The 17,408-nt window shown below is 39.8% G+C and overlaps 1 protein-coding gene across 1 annotated transcript in view; it reads right to left on the minus strand.

The window, feature by feature from the left end:
* The window catches only part of pole (polymerase (DNA directed), epsilon), a 116,637-nt gene that overhangs the window by 15,765 nt on the left and 83,464 nt on the right, over nt 1–17,408 (minus strand). The window contains exons 35-42 of the mRNA XM_080208184.1: nt 17,126–17,232; nt 14,754–14,930; nt 13,401–13,624; nt 11,408–11,628; nt 9,942–10,146; nt 9,002–9,175; nt 5,547–5,672; nt 4,148–4,280 (exon numbers count right to left, since the gene is read on the minus strand). Of these exons, the coding sequence (XP_080064310.1) occupies nt 4,148–4,280; nt 5,547–5,672; nt 9,002–9,175; nt 9,942–10,146; nt 11,408–11,628; nt 13,401–13,624; nt 14,754–14,930; nt 17,126–17,232 (1,367 nt within the window). The remainder of the gene's footprint in view (nt 1–4,147; nt 4,281–5,546; nt 5,673–9,001; nt 9,176–9,941; nt 10,147–11,407; nt 11,629–13,400; nt 13,625–14,753; nt 14,931–17,125; nt 17,233–17,408) is intronic.

Raw genomic sequence — 17,408 nt, forward strand, 5'->3', positions numbered from 1 at the left:
AAGCCCAGGTATCCTACATCATGAGGCTTTCAAAGTCAGCAGATAGCAACCATGTCTTATAAACCTATAGTGACTGTAAGCCATTAGGTTATTTTCACATAGGTAATCTTTAAATTGGTTCCTAATGATCAGTTATGTTGATTTGACAATTAGCGATACAATACTCACTACAAGCATTAATATGGTTATGTTTGTTATCTTGATTGAAAATAAATACACTAACATACTTCCAAAATGTGGAACCTTCCTTGTATTCATATGCTTCGTTGTTTTTATCCTAGTTTTATGTGCAACACCCAAGTGTCAACACCTATAAAGGATCTCAAATTTCTTTTGATAATGCTATTCCTGTCAAGTTACTTTTGAATTTGGCTTCCATAATAATTGTTCTTTTCTGGATGTTCCAATATTCTTCCTACTGAATTAAGTAAAAGCTCTTACCTCATTCTCTTGAAACTGCCTTTTCAAAATTGTATATCTGGTTAAGTTGGCAAATTTGGCCACAAAATCATTAGAGTGGAAGAAAGCCAATCAGCCCACCAAGTTCAGCTGCTTTCTATAGAATAATCTAGTCAATTCCATTCCTCTGTTCTACCCCTCAGCCCTGCAAATTTATTTTCCTCAGATGCCCATCCAATTCTTCATTTGAATTCACTGATTGTCGCTGCTTTCACCATCCTGGTAAGCAGCATGTTCCAGGTTATTACCAGTTGCTGCATGATTTGTCTTCTTACTCAAAACCTTAAATCAGAGTTTCCTTATCCTTTCATTGTCAGGTAATGAGAGCAGCTTTTCTCAGTCTATCTGATCTGAGCCGATGATAACTTTGTATATTCCATCAAATCTTCCCTCAACTCCTTTGCTCCAAGGAGATCAACCGCAGCTTCTCCAACCTACCCTTGATTGCTTCATCCCTGGAAACATTCTGGCAAAAATCCCTTTGCAACTCTTGACACAGTTCCTAGTGTGGTGACTATAACAAGATGTATATTCTAGCAATGGTCTAATCAGAGCTTTAATAACATCCAGCATAATTTACCTGCTTTTGTTCTCAATACCATTACTTGTGAAGTCCAAGAAGCCATTTTCTTTATTAACTACTCTCTGAATATCTCTGGCCACCTTCAGAGATATACGAGGACCCAGGTTCCTGCATCCCTGCACAGGCCTTAGATTGTGTTACTAAGTCTATGATATCATTCTCTACCCTTCTGCCAAAATGTATCACCTCACACTCTTACGCCAATTCCGCTAGCCTATGTCTGTCCTGTTGCAGTCGATATTATCCTCATCGCTATAGAGGAATACAACAACAGTAGCTGTTCTGGCATTGACTCCAAAGGAACACCAGTGTCTAATATGCTCCAGTCTGAAAAGCAACCATTTATCCTGACTCACTGTTTTCTGCCCTAAAAGCTATTTTTTTGTGCAAGTGGACACCAATCCTCCTGTTCCATGAGCTTCAATTTTGTTAATCAGCCTGTTATGTTATACCTTGGCTTAAAATCTTCCCTTTTGTTACTTAATTTAAAATTTAAATTAGATTAACTAAACATGATCTGCCTTTTAAAGTCTGTGCTGGATTTCCTTAGTTAACTCAATTCTCTCCAACTGCCTGTTGATTTACCCGTGATAATTGTTTTGAAAACTGTACCCATCAGTGATGTTAGCCTAACTGGCCTACATTAACTAGAAAGGTATTTATGCACCAAGATATTGAGAGCATATGATCAATATTAGTTGTTTGCTTAAGAGGGATTACATACAGCATAATCTTCAAGACCAGTATCCTCAAATTGAACTAACTCAGAGTCATAATCTAATTTGAATCCAGCTATTGCAATGTTGTTACATTTCCTATATCAGGTTACTGTGCCATTAATGATGCTCATTCTGACAAGCAAATGTATAGTTAGGAGAATAAAGTAAGGTTGAGAAATACAACTTTGTACCCCTTCATTTTATGATCTTGGTAATTGAAATGTTAAACGGTTTTCAATCGATACTGCATCTTATTCAAAACAACTGGCCTTTGATAACCATAATGATAATATTCTGTCCATTTTCAGGTTGGTGTATATGGGACCAACTGATAAGGAGCTGAATACAGCATCATATATTTAAAACACTGCACATTTTACAGGTTCCATACACTGTGCATATTGCAATATTAGATTTTCTAGCTTATTATTCCCCCTAAAAAGTCTTAGAAGATTGAACAGCTAAGGTTTAGATTAGAAGATATGCATCCCTACAATAATGGTGAACACAAAACTTTCAGGTCCTGTGAGACTGCGGATGTTTTGGGTCAGTCAAGTTGTCAACTGCTCCCCTTTACTTACCTTAGTTAGGAGCTGCACATTTCATGTCTGACCTTCCGATTCGACGTTCCTCAAATATGCAGCGCAATGGATTTCCATAGTCCAGTGCACCAGTGTTAGTGGAAAGGAAGCCCTGGTCTCTTATTATGGCACTAGCTACTGAGAGCAGTTAGTTTACAGATCCCAGCCACATTGAGAAGCCAAGGAGAAGATAAGGTAAGAGAAGTGTGTACGGTTGGTTGGTGTGTGTGTGTGTGTGTGTGTTAGTTCAGGTGAAGAGAAACAGATGATGAATATTCACTGTCTTTGGACAGAGTGAACAGGGGATTCCAAGTGTGTGCAGATTGCAAGAGGCTGCAGCAGTTCTCTCATTATTTGAAGGGGCTGCCCCTGAATTTCTGGTTGTGCCTCAAGCCCCATGCTCCTGATATTTGGTACGCCAGTGTGGAGATGGGTGGAGAGGGAGAAGGACCTCCTCGCGAGGGCCTAGCCAAGGTGGCCATTAACAGCTTCAGGCAGTGGGCAGTCATCCGACCCGGATGTTCCCTCCACTGCTGCAGTTACGTTCATGGAGAGTGGTCCCGGAGAGACAACATGTAGTGTCCACACACCTTCTATGACAAGTGGCACTCTGGGGGTTGGGTTACATCGTGTCTAGAAATGACAGAGGTGATTCTCCCACCCCGACCTGCAACTTTTCTGGCGGGTCAGGGTGAGAGATGCGCATCACTGGCATTGGGAATGCATGCGCATCTCCCAGAGTCAGAGAACAGTTGGAGACCAGACCGTGCTGGAAACCAGCAGGAAAACAGGTAAGTCATTTGAATCTTCTCCGGTCCCAATTGAATCTCTCACCTTGCCAGGAATACTTCATTCCAGTGGGGTTTAGAGTAGTTCCCCATGTTTGGGGAACTAATGGGAAATCCCACTGGAATGAAGGGGGGGATAATTGGGGCCCCCAAGGAGTTGGGCACCAGGGCCCCCTGGGCATGGGCACCCTAGCAGTACCAGCTTGTGCCCCCAGCACTGCCCAAGGGGAAAGTGTCCAAGCCCAGAGGCACCTTGGTATTGCCCATCAGGCACTGGGCAGTGTCGAGGGGTGGGGCCTACTGTGGGCAGGGCCTATGTGATCGGGTCCTGCTACCACTACATTCGGTCGGTTGTCAGACTCCAGCACAAATAGGTCCCCCCACCTCAGGTTTTTAATGATATTCATGACTGGGACCTCTGCAGTACCCAGAGTGGGGAGATTCTAGTGTGAAGTTGAACTCAGAAAACAGTCGTGATCTGGAACAGTTTCCCCACTAATTCAGCACTTTTGGGAGAATCGCCCCCCCAACATTTTTGTTTAGTTGCTCAAGTTTGTTTTGAAAATTTTTGATTTTTTTGTTAACAGTTCCCCATCAGGGGCTTCTGATGGGCAATTCCCCTGCAGTCCTTGCGTGGGCCTCTGCAGGAGCCTCATGGGTACAAATCCTCAGGAGATTTGGAGGTTCTAGATCTTAATTTTTTTGGTAAATAACCTGGCACATCTAATAATGCAAGAGTTAAGCTTAGTGATTATAATGTTGTTAGCAATGGTGGGAGCAATTTGAGGGGATCAATTAAAAGGAACCCAGAACCCTAAACCCTAAAGAGCAAACATGTGCATCAATAAGTGCATCAATACAAACATTCTCAATAATCTTTGAATATACTGAGTGCAGATCTTGGAAAACTCAATTCACTAAATCACATCTTTGTGCACAACTTTAAAATTCCTACAAGTGTGACTATGAATTACAAGTACTATTCAGCAACTTTAAAGCAAAGGAATAGTCCCATACCTCTTCACTGAGAATGCTGGAGGGAAGTTTACCCTTAATGCCACCGTAATTGGCTGGATCCATCCAAAGAAGAAATTCCCAGCAGCGAGAAAATGAGATGGAGAGGGAGTGGAAAATCTCACGGGAATGAATGCTGCATTTTTGTAAACAAAAAGAATGAATTACTCAAACAACCATGTTATGGCACTCTGATTCTAGCACCACTCACTAGAGCTGGAATCTCATCACCATTCAGCCCAGCGGGATCTTCCCATCCTGCTGCGGTGAATGGAGATTTGGCTGGCCGCCAAATTTTCTGACCTCGCTACATCAGAATTGTGGCGTGAATGGCAAGTGGGCAAGATCGCACCCTGGAACTCAAATCCCAAAGTGCTGGAATTCTCAACCTGAGTGGTTTTGAAATTTCCCAGACATCTATTTCAGGTAACCTGTTAAGTTTAATGCCAGATTTTGGAACTATTTTGTTTTACTGAATCACATATTCAGTCCAGTAAAAAGAAATATCAGCAATGGCAGCCAAATCAGACACTTCTAAATATACAATTACTGTGCATGTAAAAAGAAAATGTGAACAATTACTGCTAAAACAATTGTTTTTGCAGATCTACACAAGGGGTTCATACATTTCATCTCCACTTGTCCTCATTTACACCATAGATAATGTCAGAACTTATTGTTCAAATCAGCGTTGAGCGAGTACATATTGGGTCTGCTCAAGGCAAAGATAACAGACATGTAATTATATCACACTGTCTCATATACACAGGGTGTTCCAAAGCCTTTTGCAACTAATGCATTGTTTTCGAAGTGCAGTCCCAGTTAATTGGGCAAATGTGGCAGCAAACGGTTCACAAAAAGCAAATAGACTAATACTTTAATGAACGATTTTTGGTGGCAGATGAGGAATTAATATTGAATCCTTCCATCTTTTACTTTAATTTGAGCAAGCAAACCCATCAATAATGAAGTACTTCTGCTCTGAACCACAATTATACATTCTGTATTTAAATGCAGTGGGTTTGACTGAAAGCCATCTGTCTCAGATGTAGAAGTATGCCCAAGTGAAACACCTCAGGCAGAAACAATGGGAGCTTCAGAATTTGGGTTAGGAATAATTAAATCAACTACTAAACAAGACAATGATACCACCCAAGCGGGAAGAATGTCACGCAGTATAAAATTAAATTTTAAAAAATGTAACAATTTCATTTAACAGATTTGCAGCAGAAAATTACAAAATTAATGATTTTATCTTCAATTTAGAAAGTACAAGGTCTTTAAAAGGGAAAAATATTTTCCAGATTTAATAGATTACTGACTGATATCTTTCCTAGATTTAATCTCAAGACGCTGCTCAAGATAATTTAAAAACGTCCACTTCTGTAGGAACAGATATTACCTCTTTGTGATGTATTCCACATATCCTACTGAATCCTCAATCCGCCGCTTCTTGGTGCACAGTATTATACGGTTGAAATTGGCATAGATCACAGATGAACCCAACCTTTTAAACTCTGCTACAAGCCTACGTAAAACAAAAACACATAAATGTGGCAACCACTGTACCAAATCACATCTAAACCATTTGGATGGGATTCTCTGTTGGTAGTGCTTTTTTATAACAATAGCAATAATTGAACCTGGGTCCCTGGCGCAGTGAGGCAGCAGTGCTAATCACTGTTTTCCTCTTGATTTCCACTGACTTACTTTTGCTAAGGCTCTTTGACACGGCACTCAAAGATTGCCTCGAAGTTAAGCACTAATGCTCCAAAGGGTACCTTTGCTCCATCAGCCCTATTCTTCTCCAGAGCCCTCTTTACTTAGTCAGTCACCTGTAGTTTTTTCTCAACTTGAAGCCTGTTTCTCTGCTCTTCTCATAACTGAACTTTAGTGGGAGTTTCTCTTCCCCATTGCTTCATGGGGGAACTTCCTTTTGGAACTTCTCATTACCGTTTCTTCCCCTTTGGGATCTCTCCTTGCACTGATTTGAGGCACTAATCTTGCACAGCACTCACATCTTCCTTCTGGAATTCAGCTTTTTTTTCCCCATGTTTGGATCAAGGATGTCATGAGATTAGGAGCCAAATGGCTCTGGCAGAACCCCAAGCATTGGTGAATAAGTCACAGTCCAGATATGGCAGGACTGCAGAGGTTTGATATGATTTACTGGTTGTTGGATTGCTTAGCTCTGACTGTAAAATGCTGTTTTCACTATTAAGCATGCATTTGGTTGCAGATTCACATCTCATTTTTAAGGTGCTGCCCCTGGCATTATCTTCTACACTCCTCATTCAACCAAGGTTGGTTCCCTGGCTTGAAGGCAATGGCCGAGTAAGGAACATGGCAGGCCTCAAGGTTAATATGAGCACAGTGCTGTTTGTGATCCTTGGCCAGATCCCCAGGTTGTTGGTGAGATCTGATAAGATTGAGATTTAAGACACTTGTTCAGTGAATAAAGCCCAAGAATCCATGAATTCTGAACAAACAAAAATAGACTTCACTGCACAAGGCCAGAAAGATAAAACAATTTACAATATATCCAGTTATTCCAGCGTTCAGGATTATGAATTAACAGGCAAATTGGTCCAACACACCACACTGCACAATGAATGTCAAACGTAACCAAAAAAAGTCTCCACAGATTTCTCGACAACTCATCCAGTAACACAGTCAACAATCTCATTCAAACTCTGTCTCTCCCATAAGGGATTCCAATCTTCACCTTCAAAGATCTCGCCTTCAAATTCTCAAAGTCACTTCAACTCAGACAGTTTCAACAACAGCCCACTGCAGGATTTCAATCCTGTCTCCTGAAATTATTTTCACCTGGATTGCTGAGTACTCACTCAAACACCAACTCACAAGTGCAACCTCAGCTTTATGGACAATGCCATGTAGGTAGAACACTAATGTTCCAAAGGGTACCTTTGCTCCATCAGCCCTATTCAATTCTTCTCCAGAGCCCTCTTTACTTAGTCAGTCACCTGTAGTTTTTTCTCAACTTGAAGCCTGTTTCTCTGCTCTTCTCATAACCGAACTTTAGTGGGAGTTTCTCTTCCCCATCGCTTCATGGGGGAACTTCCTTTTGGAACTTCTCACTACCGTTTCTTCCCCTTTGGGATCTCTCCTTGCACTGACTTGAGGCACTAATCTTGCACAGCACTTTGCTCCCAGTCACTGGACGTGGGCTTTCACACTTTTACTCCCCTCTCTCTCTTTCTATGCAGGCATATTGGGCCTGTTCTGGGCCCAAAGAAATTACAAATTGCAGCATTATGCATGTGCAATCCCCTTTGCCTGCACAGAAAATTTGCAATCAGTTAGAAGTTGAAGTTTCTGATCCCTGAGCTTACCATTTTGGGGTTTCAGAAGTGTCACGTAACACAACGGACGTGGCCCCACAGTGAACACGGGATTTTGCCTCCAGGAGAACTGTGGTGGTGACTTCTAACAACATTCGGCTATGATGCTACTGCTGGTATCAAATCAGCATTTCTCAGAATATCACTGACCTCATCTTCCTGGAGTGTTTCCCTAAATTATCTTCAAACACACACAGGCAGCTTCCATCTCCTTCCCAACATTCACAAACAGGACTGCCCTGATAGACTCAGCATTCTAACGTGTTCCTGCTGCAAGGGACTGAGTTCTTCCAATCAAGACTATTTCTCTCCCTTTTGTCCAGTATCTTTCCAGCTACATCCATTCTTCCAAAGTTCTCCACGAGTTTAAAAGCAAATTTCTGCGGATGCTGAAATCTGAAACCGAAAGAGAAAATGCTGGAAAATCTCAGCAGGTCTGGCAGCTTTGTCAAAGTGTCATCTGGATTCGAAACGTCAGCTCTTTTCTCTCCTTACAGATGCAGCCAGACCTGTTGAGATTTTCCAGCATTTTCTCCTCCACCAGTTTGACAGTTTCAGGTTTTCTGGTCCTCATGTTTTCTAACTCCTACAAAGGAGGCAAACGGGGGATTTGTGAGTTAGGAGACAGTGGAATGAAGCTCTCCAGGATGAAGAAGTCAGTGACAGTGTGGGAAAGGAGTGACCACCATATAGTTCTCCAACATGTTGTATAGCACTGTTCTGAAACCCAAACATGCTGAGCTCAAGAAGTCAGGAACTTCAGTACCTGACGCACCTCAGACATTCTGTGCATGCACAGGCAGGTAGTAGATCCTTTTCACCATGGATGATCAAACCCTCTACAACTCCATCTCCAATCAAGGCAGCCTGAGGGTTTTTTGTTTCTTCTTTGAACAGAAGTCCAATTAATCTTCATTCACCACCACACTCCACCAACTTGATTAACTTGTTCTCACATTGAACAACTTCTTCCTTTGCTCCACTCACTTCCTCCAATTGTTGCTATGGAAACCCCTGACTCGTAGCTATCCCTCCCTTTTTGCAGAATATGTTGAATATTCTTTGCTCCAGTCCCAGGTCTCCCCTCCCTTTGTGCAATTTGTATTTGTCTCAACCCAATCTTAACCTTATATTATACAACATTGGCTTTTAATAATAGCATTTGCCAGTCAGTAAAACATACAGAATTTTGATTTTTTTTATTATAACCACATTGGCTTCAAGTGCCAGAACACTGCAACCACACCTTTGCTAGCATATAGGGTACAGGCATCATATGAAACATTTATTCTGTGCTTTCATTAGTGATCTAGAGAGAGAACAGAGTATGCACTCAGTGACAGCTTAAAAGCAAACATTTAAAATTTTAAAGGAAAGAATGTGTACATTCATAAAAAAACCCCATAATTTTCAGAAAATGCGGATGGGTTTCACAAGTGCTTATGCTTTATTCTTAAGGCATCTGTTCTCATATCCTGTTTTTCAAACTTACTGCAGAAACAGCTTCTTCATCATGTTGTGGAGAATACGGTGTAATGCAGGGTCATACAGCAGTGACGAGGGTGATCGCAGCCAGCGGTAGAAGTGCATCACTTGGTTATCAGCGTACACATTCTGATAGTGAGTAATCTCCTTCACCCAGCCAACAACCATACTTTTCAAAATTCTAGGAAAATAGGAATACACTCATGAGCAGTGAAACTAAGGTTTAAGCCGGAACAGTAGAAAAAGATTGAATACTAAGCTCATATCACTGCTTTGATCCTCCATGTTGCAGCAAAACCATTAAGAAATTACTAAGTGGTGGCTAGAGAGCTGTGGAAAAATAAAATGTTATGATAGTGTCAATGTGACCTCCCTGGATATCAATGGCAGAGGGGCACATAGGTGCCCAATCAGCTGCATGTTTAAAAACTGTAAAGCCCAAAAGGAAGTTTCCAATAGTCATCAGATCACCCACCTTCATTAACTGTCATTGCTGGTTGTTTGCAGTTTAGAACACCACTGCAGTAAATACTGCACAATCTTGTACAAGGGAGAGTACCAAGAGTTGCAGTTCAGTGCCTTGAAAAACTGTTAAATATTTAGTGTTCAAGTAATAACCCACAGGGTACAGAAAGAAACTCAGACAAGACTTTATAAAATCACCCTTAACTCTCTTAAATTCTTACTGCCTTTTCTCCTGTCATCTTACAGGCTAGTACAAATAGAGGCTTATGTCCCATCAACACATAAATTAGTATATTATTGAACAATTTTCATTATTTATCTTTCAATAAGCTAACACTAAAAGCAATAATTTACTTAAAAATCTGAAGATATATGCAAATTAGTTTTTTGACCAAAAGAATATTAGATTGATCAGGGTCCCAAACCCTGATGAAGGGACCCAGTGACACTGCTCACAACCTGCCTGTTCTCCACAGAAATACCTGAAAGTGTTGGAGCACAATGCTGCCTCATCATAGCTGGCCAGTGCATTAGCTGCCTGGTTACCAGCCATCATGTCTTCGAGTGAAGCTTGCTGGATAACATCGAAGCTGATACCAATACTGGATGCTCCCTCCATATCATTAATGTGATGGGACTGAAGGATAGTATTCACAGCCAAGCTCTGAATATCCAGCTCCACAGAAGCTAAGGAGAGAATGTTTTAAAAGTTACTATTAAGGAGAGCCACTATGTCAATATAACAATATTTGAAGTATCATAAAATTCACAACAGTGACTGAATTCTATTCTGAATTAAAACAGAGCAAAGTTTTAAGAAGGTAAATTCTTGGAAAAAGGCTGGTTGCGCCCCTTTCAGACAACTGAAGAGTTGCAATGTAAAAGTTGCAACACTCAGTGTCAGGAAATGCACAGTTTGATGATGTTTTGACAGGCATAAATAAATAACTGGTGGAGGAGAACATTTCATGCTACTTTAAGAAAAACCCACAAAGAACAATTAACAGCTAGAGATAAACAATTACAATACTGCAAACTATAGGCAATAATGAAAATCAGTGGAGGCAAACCATGGCTCCAACACAAATTTGGTAATCCTATTTGACAATTCCATGCAGAAATGTCAACAAAGCCTCCAATCATGGTGAGTAATTTGCATTATACAGGCAACTGAGCTATATATATGTAATAATTATATACACACATAGGGGTATGGTAGAAAATGGTTACATGATTGGACTAGAAATCCAGAAGGCTGGATTATTGTACAATGATAGAGTTCACAGCATGGAAACAGGCCCTTCAGCCCAACTTGTCCATGCCACCCTTTTTTTTAAAACCACTAAGCTAGTCCCAATTGCCCATGTTTGGCCCATATCCTTCGATACCCATCTTACCCATGTAACAGTCTAAATGCTTTTCAAAAGACAAACTTGTACCCATCTCTAATGTTACCTCCAACAGCTTGTTCCAGACACCCCCACGTGTGAAACAATTGCCCCTCTGGATCATTTTGTATCTCTCCCCTTAAACCTATGCCGTCTAGTTTTAGACCCCCCTACCTTTGGGAAAAGATATTGATTATCTAGCTGATATATGCCCCTCATTATTTTATAGACCTCTATAAGATCACCCCTCAGCCTCTTACACTCCAGAGAAAAAAGTCCCAGTCTATCCAGCCTCTCCTTATAATGCAAACCATCAAGTCCCGGTAGCATCCTGGTAAATCTTTTCTGCACTCTTTCTAGTTTAATAATATTCATTCTATAATAGGGTGACTAGAACTGTACACATACATATTATCTCAAAACAGGAGTTGAGATTTGTAGTGATTCAGGAAGCTCAATTGTGAAGGAGGGAGGGAAAGATAGGTAACTGTCTGCAGTTTTGAACAATTTAAAAGGGTGAAACTATCCATGCAAAGAAATATTTGTTGCTGTCTACATACTTGTAGAGTAACACCCTGGATTGTTAATCTCAACTGTTGATCTCTCATCAAATTCCATCACCAGACGATTATCGTCTGCCTCTTTCCCTCCCAGATCTGGCCGAGATGTTGGGGAAAGCCACAGGAGATGGTTGTGTCGTCTAAGATGTCTGGAAAAGAAAAGATCTGATCCAAAGGTTGAGATGTCATCTGGAAGGTTTCCAATGGGAATGTGGTAATATCTGAAAAAGAATTATGCATTTTGTGTTAAACAGCATTTGGTTACTACGTAGCAATTTGCTCACAGCTTTCAATGCTCTTATTCTATTCTGTTTTATTACTTCAGACTTTTCTAATGCCATATTAACATCTTCAACCAATAGATAGAATCTGAATAGATTCTGTCAGCATCTATTAGTCATCTTTGGACATGCACAAGAGATCTGAGTGCATTTTTTTTCCTTTTGAATTTTTGTTTTAAAGTTTCACCTTTCAACTTTGAAAAGTATTTCACTACCTTTGGACGCCCTGAATCATGCAGTTCCCAAGCTAAAAGGGCCATCAAGGAGCTTTCTCCAATGTTATTGTATAATTGCCACTTGGGAGGTGTACAAGAGAAATCTAGGGTTAACGTGCTCAGGTTTTCTCAAACATATGGACAAGATGGCTAAATCGTTTTGGCAAATTCCACCAATATATGGTAGGTTCCAACTGGTTTTCCTCTCCAATCTTCTGCTTTTTGCCTGATGATACAAATTGATGTGGAGTAATTAACTCACATGGCCATTTGTCTATGCTAGCCTTGACAGAGTGTAAGCAGGCCATTCCATGTTGGGGGTGCAATAGCGTAGAGCAATCATATCCTTACACAACATCTACACAATCACATGTCTCAAAGGTCACTGGATGGGTAAAGTAGAAGACCTCTTGATTTTCAGCCCATCCTACACTATCCACCTGCCCCAATCTTGAAATGCTGGGCCAAATTGTCAACTCTGCTATAGCTGTCATGCCTGAGTCAGCACAGTGCAGAGAACTCCTTTTATCACCATGGTATTAGGCTTTGAGGTCACCCAAGTTCCATGCCAATTTTTAGTGCGTAAATGATAAAATGGAGAAAATAAGCAATGCTTTCTGGTGGTTGTATGTTTAAAGGAAAAACAAGCTATTTTTAAAATGTAAATTGGAAAAAAGACAGATTGGCTGGTTGGGTGGGACTAGGGCTTTGATATGCTGATTAGCCTAGCAACACTGTATGTCAAAAGTTAAAGTTGAGATGATATGGTAAAAGCTCAAATGAAAAGATGGGGTGAATTTCATATTCATATTCTAAAAGGTGAGCTTATGTTATAAAGGTAACTTAAGTGGAACATCTGAGAAGGTTAGTCCAGGTAAGGGGAAATCAAAAGGAAAAAAAGTGCACATCAGAGGCAAGTTCATCAATGCATGATCATTGTTTTGAGAACACAGCAGGAAGTTGTGTCCATTCTCAACAAGCTGTACACAGAGAAAATCTGTTTTTAGATGCTGGCGGTCTCTATTCTAAATTGGAAACAACCCCAAAAGATGTAGGTACCTGGTGTGTGGTAACTATTGCTGGATTTTGCTTATAGTTTTAAGATCTATGGGATTTTTTTGGGGAGATTTAGCTTTGGGATTAGGAAAAATTGGGTATATTTAAATAAATTGTGGACAGCCATTAATGTAGATAAGCATAATTTTAGTTGATGTTCTTGTGTGTTTTACTGTTTAATACACACATATTTTGTTTAAGATCATCACAAGAGAATCAGGGACATCCTTCACTGATCTTCACATTTTTCCTCATGTTATATGAAATTGAAAATACAGCAGAGAGCAGCCAATCCAAAGCTCCCTTCTGGGTCTTGAAATACTCTAGTATTCATCAACTGTGCTCTAAACATAAGTCACTTAAAGAGCTTGACAGGAACAAAATCAATTTCACAGACATGTTGCATTATCAATCACGTTCAGGAACTATAAATTCTCTTACCTGGCCATCTCAAATGCCTTGGACAGAATGCTATCCAGGCTGAGGTAGTGTCTGATCATTCTACGAACACCATGACGCTGCCAATCCAATACACCATAGCTAATGTCATCATTTACATGAACAGGCACCAATGGAAACTCATCCAGAACTGGCATTCCATTTGTCAGCCTCTTCAGGTCCCACTTCGATTGTGCAGCAATGAGAGTTGGACCTCTTCTTTCATCCTTAAAAATACAAATTAAAATCAAAATCAGCTTCCTTCCACTCTTGCACAGACTGTTGCTTTAAGATTAACCTTTAATTATCTCCCATCCCTATTTTTAGTAACAGATACAGTAGCAGGTAACAGATCGCCATTTTATGATCCTATTCTGGAATTTACTCAGCAGCACACAGCTGAGTACAGTTACCATACTATGCAAAGGAAGTCATAATATTTAGAATGCATAAATATATGGATAATAGAGTGTAGCTTTGACCTATTACAAAATAAAAATCAAAATGATTTGAATTGGTACCCATCCTACAAAACTGCTTTGGAATGATCTGTTTATATTGTCAATTTGTAATGTTAGGAAAACAAGAAGTAGTTTAGGAATTTATATTTGTATTGGTAAACATTAGAAATAAGGTGTATAGTTTTAAAGTGGGTTTAATTTAACGTTTCTTCGCTCTGGAGAGTAAAACCTATAGTTAGGTTCATGATGGACAAAGGGATTTGTACATGTGGGGCTGGTCACGTTCCAATTGTGATTTTATTGTGCTTAGAGAGATTTATGGCATGAGGAGTAAATAAACTAACAATGGTTGCAAAGTAACTGGGGTCCTTGTAAAATAGAAAAGTTTTTAAAGTTTTAGTTGAATATGTTGCAGTTGAAAGTAGGACACCAGGGAGTGAACATCTCTCAACTTTGCTAGAGCATGGTAACTGCAAAAAGGAAGGCTTCCTCAAGTCCCAGGGAACTGGGACAGAAATAACATCTTAAGATGACTTGAGAACAGAGATCAAGGTATTGTTGAGAAGAATTCAAGAAAGTGTAAACAAAGTGTTCTGAGTTAAAGAGGCAATTACAGTAACCAGATTTAAAGTGGAAAAGCAGACTTGAAGTAAATCAAATGTTTGATGCTTTTTTAAGAGTCTGGGAATCCAGAATTAAAGCAATTGCGAACAGTTTTAATAACTGGTGCTCAATTAAAAATCACACAAAACAAATGCATTTAAAATGCTGGAACACATGCACGCAATATTTATTTTAAAAAAGGAAATGTGTTTTCTGTTTTAAATTCAGAACCCCAACAGTGGGAAAGGAAACCTACTTTTTAAATTGGTGTTTTTCCAACAGAAATCATTACCTTGTAGCTTAGCAGAAGCCGTTGAATTGCTCTGTGGACTAACTTTGGGTCCTTTTCTGCCTGAACTTCAAACGTGTGCTTATCAGGTGGCAACAGTTCTTCATCCAATTTCTCCAGCATAGCAGTACGCTCAGCTGCGTACAGGTTATTCAAGTTTGGCATCTGATTACTACGCACCTTTGATGAGATTAAAAACAACAGCCGCCACTGAACAAAACTGTATACTCCATCAAAAGCCTTCATATTTCTAAGCAATAAAAGAAAAGGCCTACAATTTTTTTCAGAAAGCAAGTGACTGCAACAAATGCAGCACAGGTCATTTCGGTGTACTCTATAATCTTTTGTGTCAATGTGACATTTTGCACGCCAGTTATCAATTTAGTGATAATTAGACTAGTTTTAATGAGAATTTTGTTTAAGATCTAAATAGCAACCACTTTTGTTACAACAATGACTAAAGCAGTTTAGTTACTTTGTTAAACTGCAATGTGAGTAGTTACAGATTGCAATTTGCAAGCAATCCTGATTGCCAATGCAGCACCGGGTCAAATGATGATGCCCATGCAATATTAAATCTTAAAACCTTCCTAGCTCTTGTCTCTCTCCTCCTGATGCATTTCCCCCACTTCTCATCCCGCTCCGCTACTTTGATATACCTCAGCCTTCCACCATTATTAATTGCATCTTCCCAGCTTGCAGCATTGATTAAAGAATCATAAGTGCAGAAGGCCATTCAGCCCATCCAGATTGCACCGACCGCAATGCCACCCAGGCCCCCATTCCCGTAAACCCCACATATATATCCCTCTAATCCCCAAGTCACTAAGGTCAATTTAGCACAGCCAATCAACCCTATCTGACGTTAAAGCTTTTCAAGTTCCTCTTGCAAACATCTTGAATTCCAGCCAAGGTCAACCCAACAACTTTGAAACACGTTAAAGTTCCCAAAACAAGAAGTCTTTTGGACTATACTCAATTTCCATCAGATATAAATGACTGTGCCTCTGGAGGTATTTATGTATGAGCCAGCTTTATTAGACTTGCTTTTCTTAAGTACTTTGGTATCATGAACTTTCCCTTCTCACCTGATGTTTTTTAAAATATATCATGGACAGTGGGTGCAGGGAGAGTTTAGCTTTCTCATTCCAGGTGCTGGTGATCTTGTTGTCATGGACACACATTTCTCTCAACAATATTTTGGTGTCTGATGCTAATTTCCTACGATTCCACAAATGTTTTGTCAAGTAGTCAAATGTGCATGGTGTGCTGCATGTGTGAATTTTGACAGTCATCTCGAGGCAAGTTAATTGTTAAGATTGATCCTAGTGGAGCTTGTGTACAACTTCTCAGTGCACTTAAACCTCCGATGCAGTCCACACAAATCATAATCTTTAATTTGAATGTTAGTGAAGTCAACTTTTCTGGATCAGTAGATAAAATGAAGGCCCAAATTAATGTTCTCCATTAATTTAGTTGTCACAATAAACAATCATATCTTCTCCACACACACTCTCCACCTTTCATTAAATACATTTCTGAAAGGAAACAAAGGATGCTAACTTTGATTAACCAATCAACTGAACAGAATCCTCAAGCTAGTGGCTTGTAACAGTAGCAAGAATCTACATTTGCTTTAATTATTCCCACTTCATTTTAATTTTAAATGCACCCAGATTGTTCCACGAGTGTTGTCCCCTTCTTTAGGTCTCCTAACAGCAATAAATGGTTGTCTTTCAGCTCCATTATTATTATCCTGTAACCAGCTTACAGGTTTATGCAGAGCATAATTCTATCCATCAGCTTCTATTCAGACAACCCTCGATACAGACTGCAAGCGGATGACATATTTGAAAATGTCCATTGTATTGAGATAGCAACAATTGCTGTAAACTCAGAGGGAACAGAATATTAGTTATTAGTTTCATTGGCGCTGGCAAAGACACAACATCCATGGTATATTGTTTCCCTTCCTCCTGACAGAAGAGTGGCTTAACTCCTATTTCTTTCAAGACTACATTCTAGAATTTTCTATCTCTTTACAAGGTATAGTGCCGCAGGCATTAGTAGGTCTCCTACCTTAAGCAAAAGTGATGAATACTGGCATGAAAGTGGCATCTTAACGTGCACTTTCAGTGGTAATCACTGCTAACATTTAGGAAATAGCGGACATTTTTACTCTCAATAGCCCAAGTGTGCATTAGTTGACTGTCCTTATCCAAGATCAACTAGTACAGCACAGAATCAAATATGATCCATTTTTGATCTTTATAATATATTTAAAGCAAAAAACCTTGGTTATTTTATGGAACAAACATTCTTTCTTGCAGTAACCTGCAGTTATCTAGAAGGCTGATCCCCTTAGAATGACTTACAGTGTCAAGAACAAATATACAGGCTTTCCGCTGAGAGGGGATGAACAGGCCAAACAGGGCTTTATTCCCTTGAGCATTGTGATAAAAGTATATGTGTCGGATGCTACCTGCAGAAATAAGGAGGAATAGATTATTTTGACTGTAAGCATAATTAAATTTGTTTTTTTCTCACCTGTGGATATCCACCTATTTCACTCTGTCAATGGAACACACAAATGACTAGCTATCGGCATAATCATGGTTTTCCTTACAGGATCAAGTTGGTTTGAAAATTATGATTTGG

This window comes from Carcharhinus amblyrhynchos, chromosome 20, assembly GCF_965287045.1.
Source record: "Carcharhinus amblyrhynchos chromosome 20, sCarAmb.v2.hapA, whole genome shotgun sequence".
NCBI lineage: Eukaryota > Metazoa > Chordata > Chondrichthyes > Carcharhiniformes > Carcharhinidae > Carcharhinus > Carcharhinus amblyrhynchos.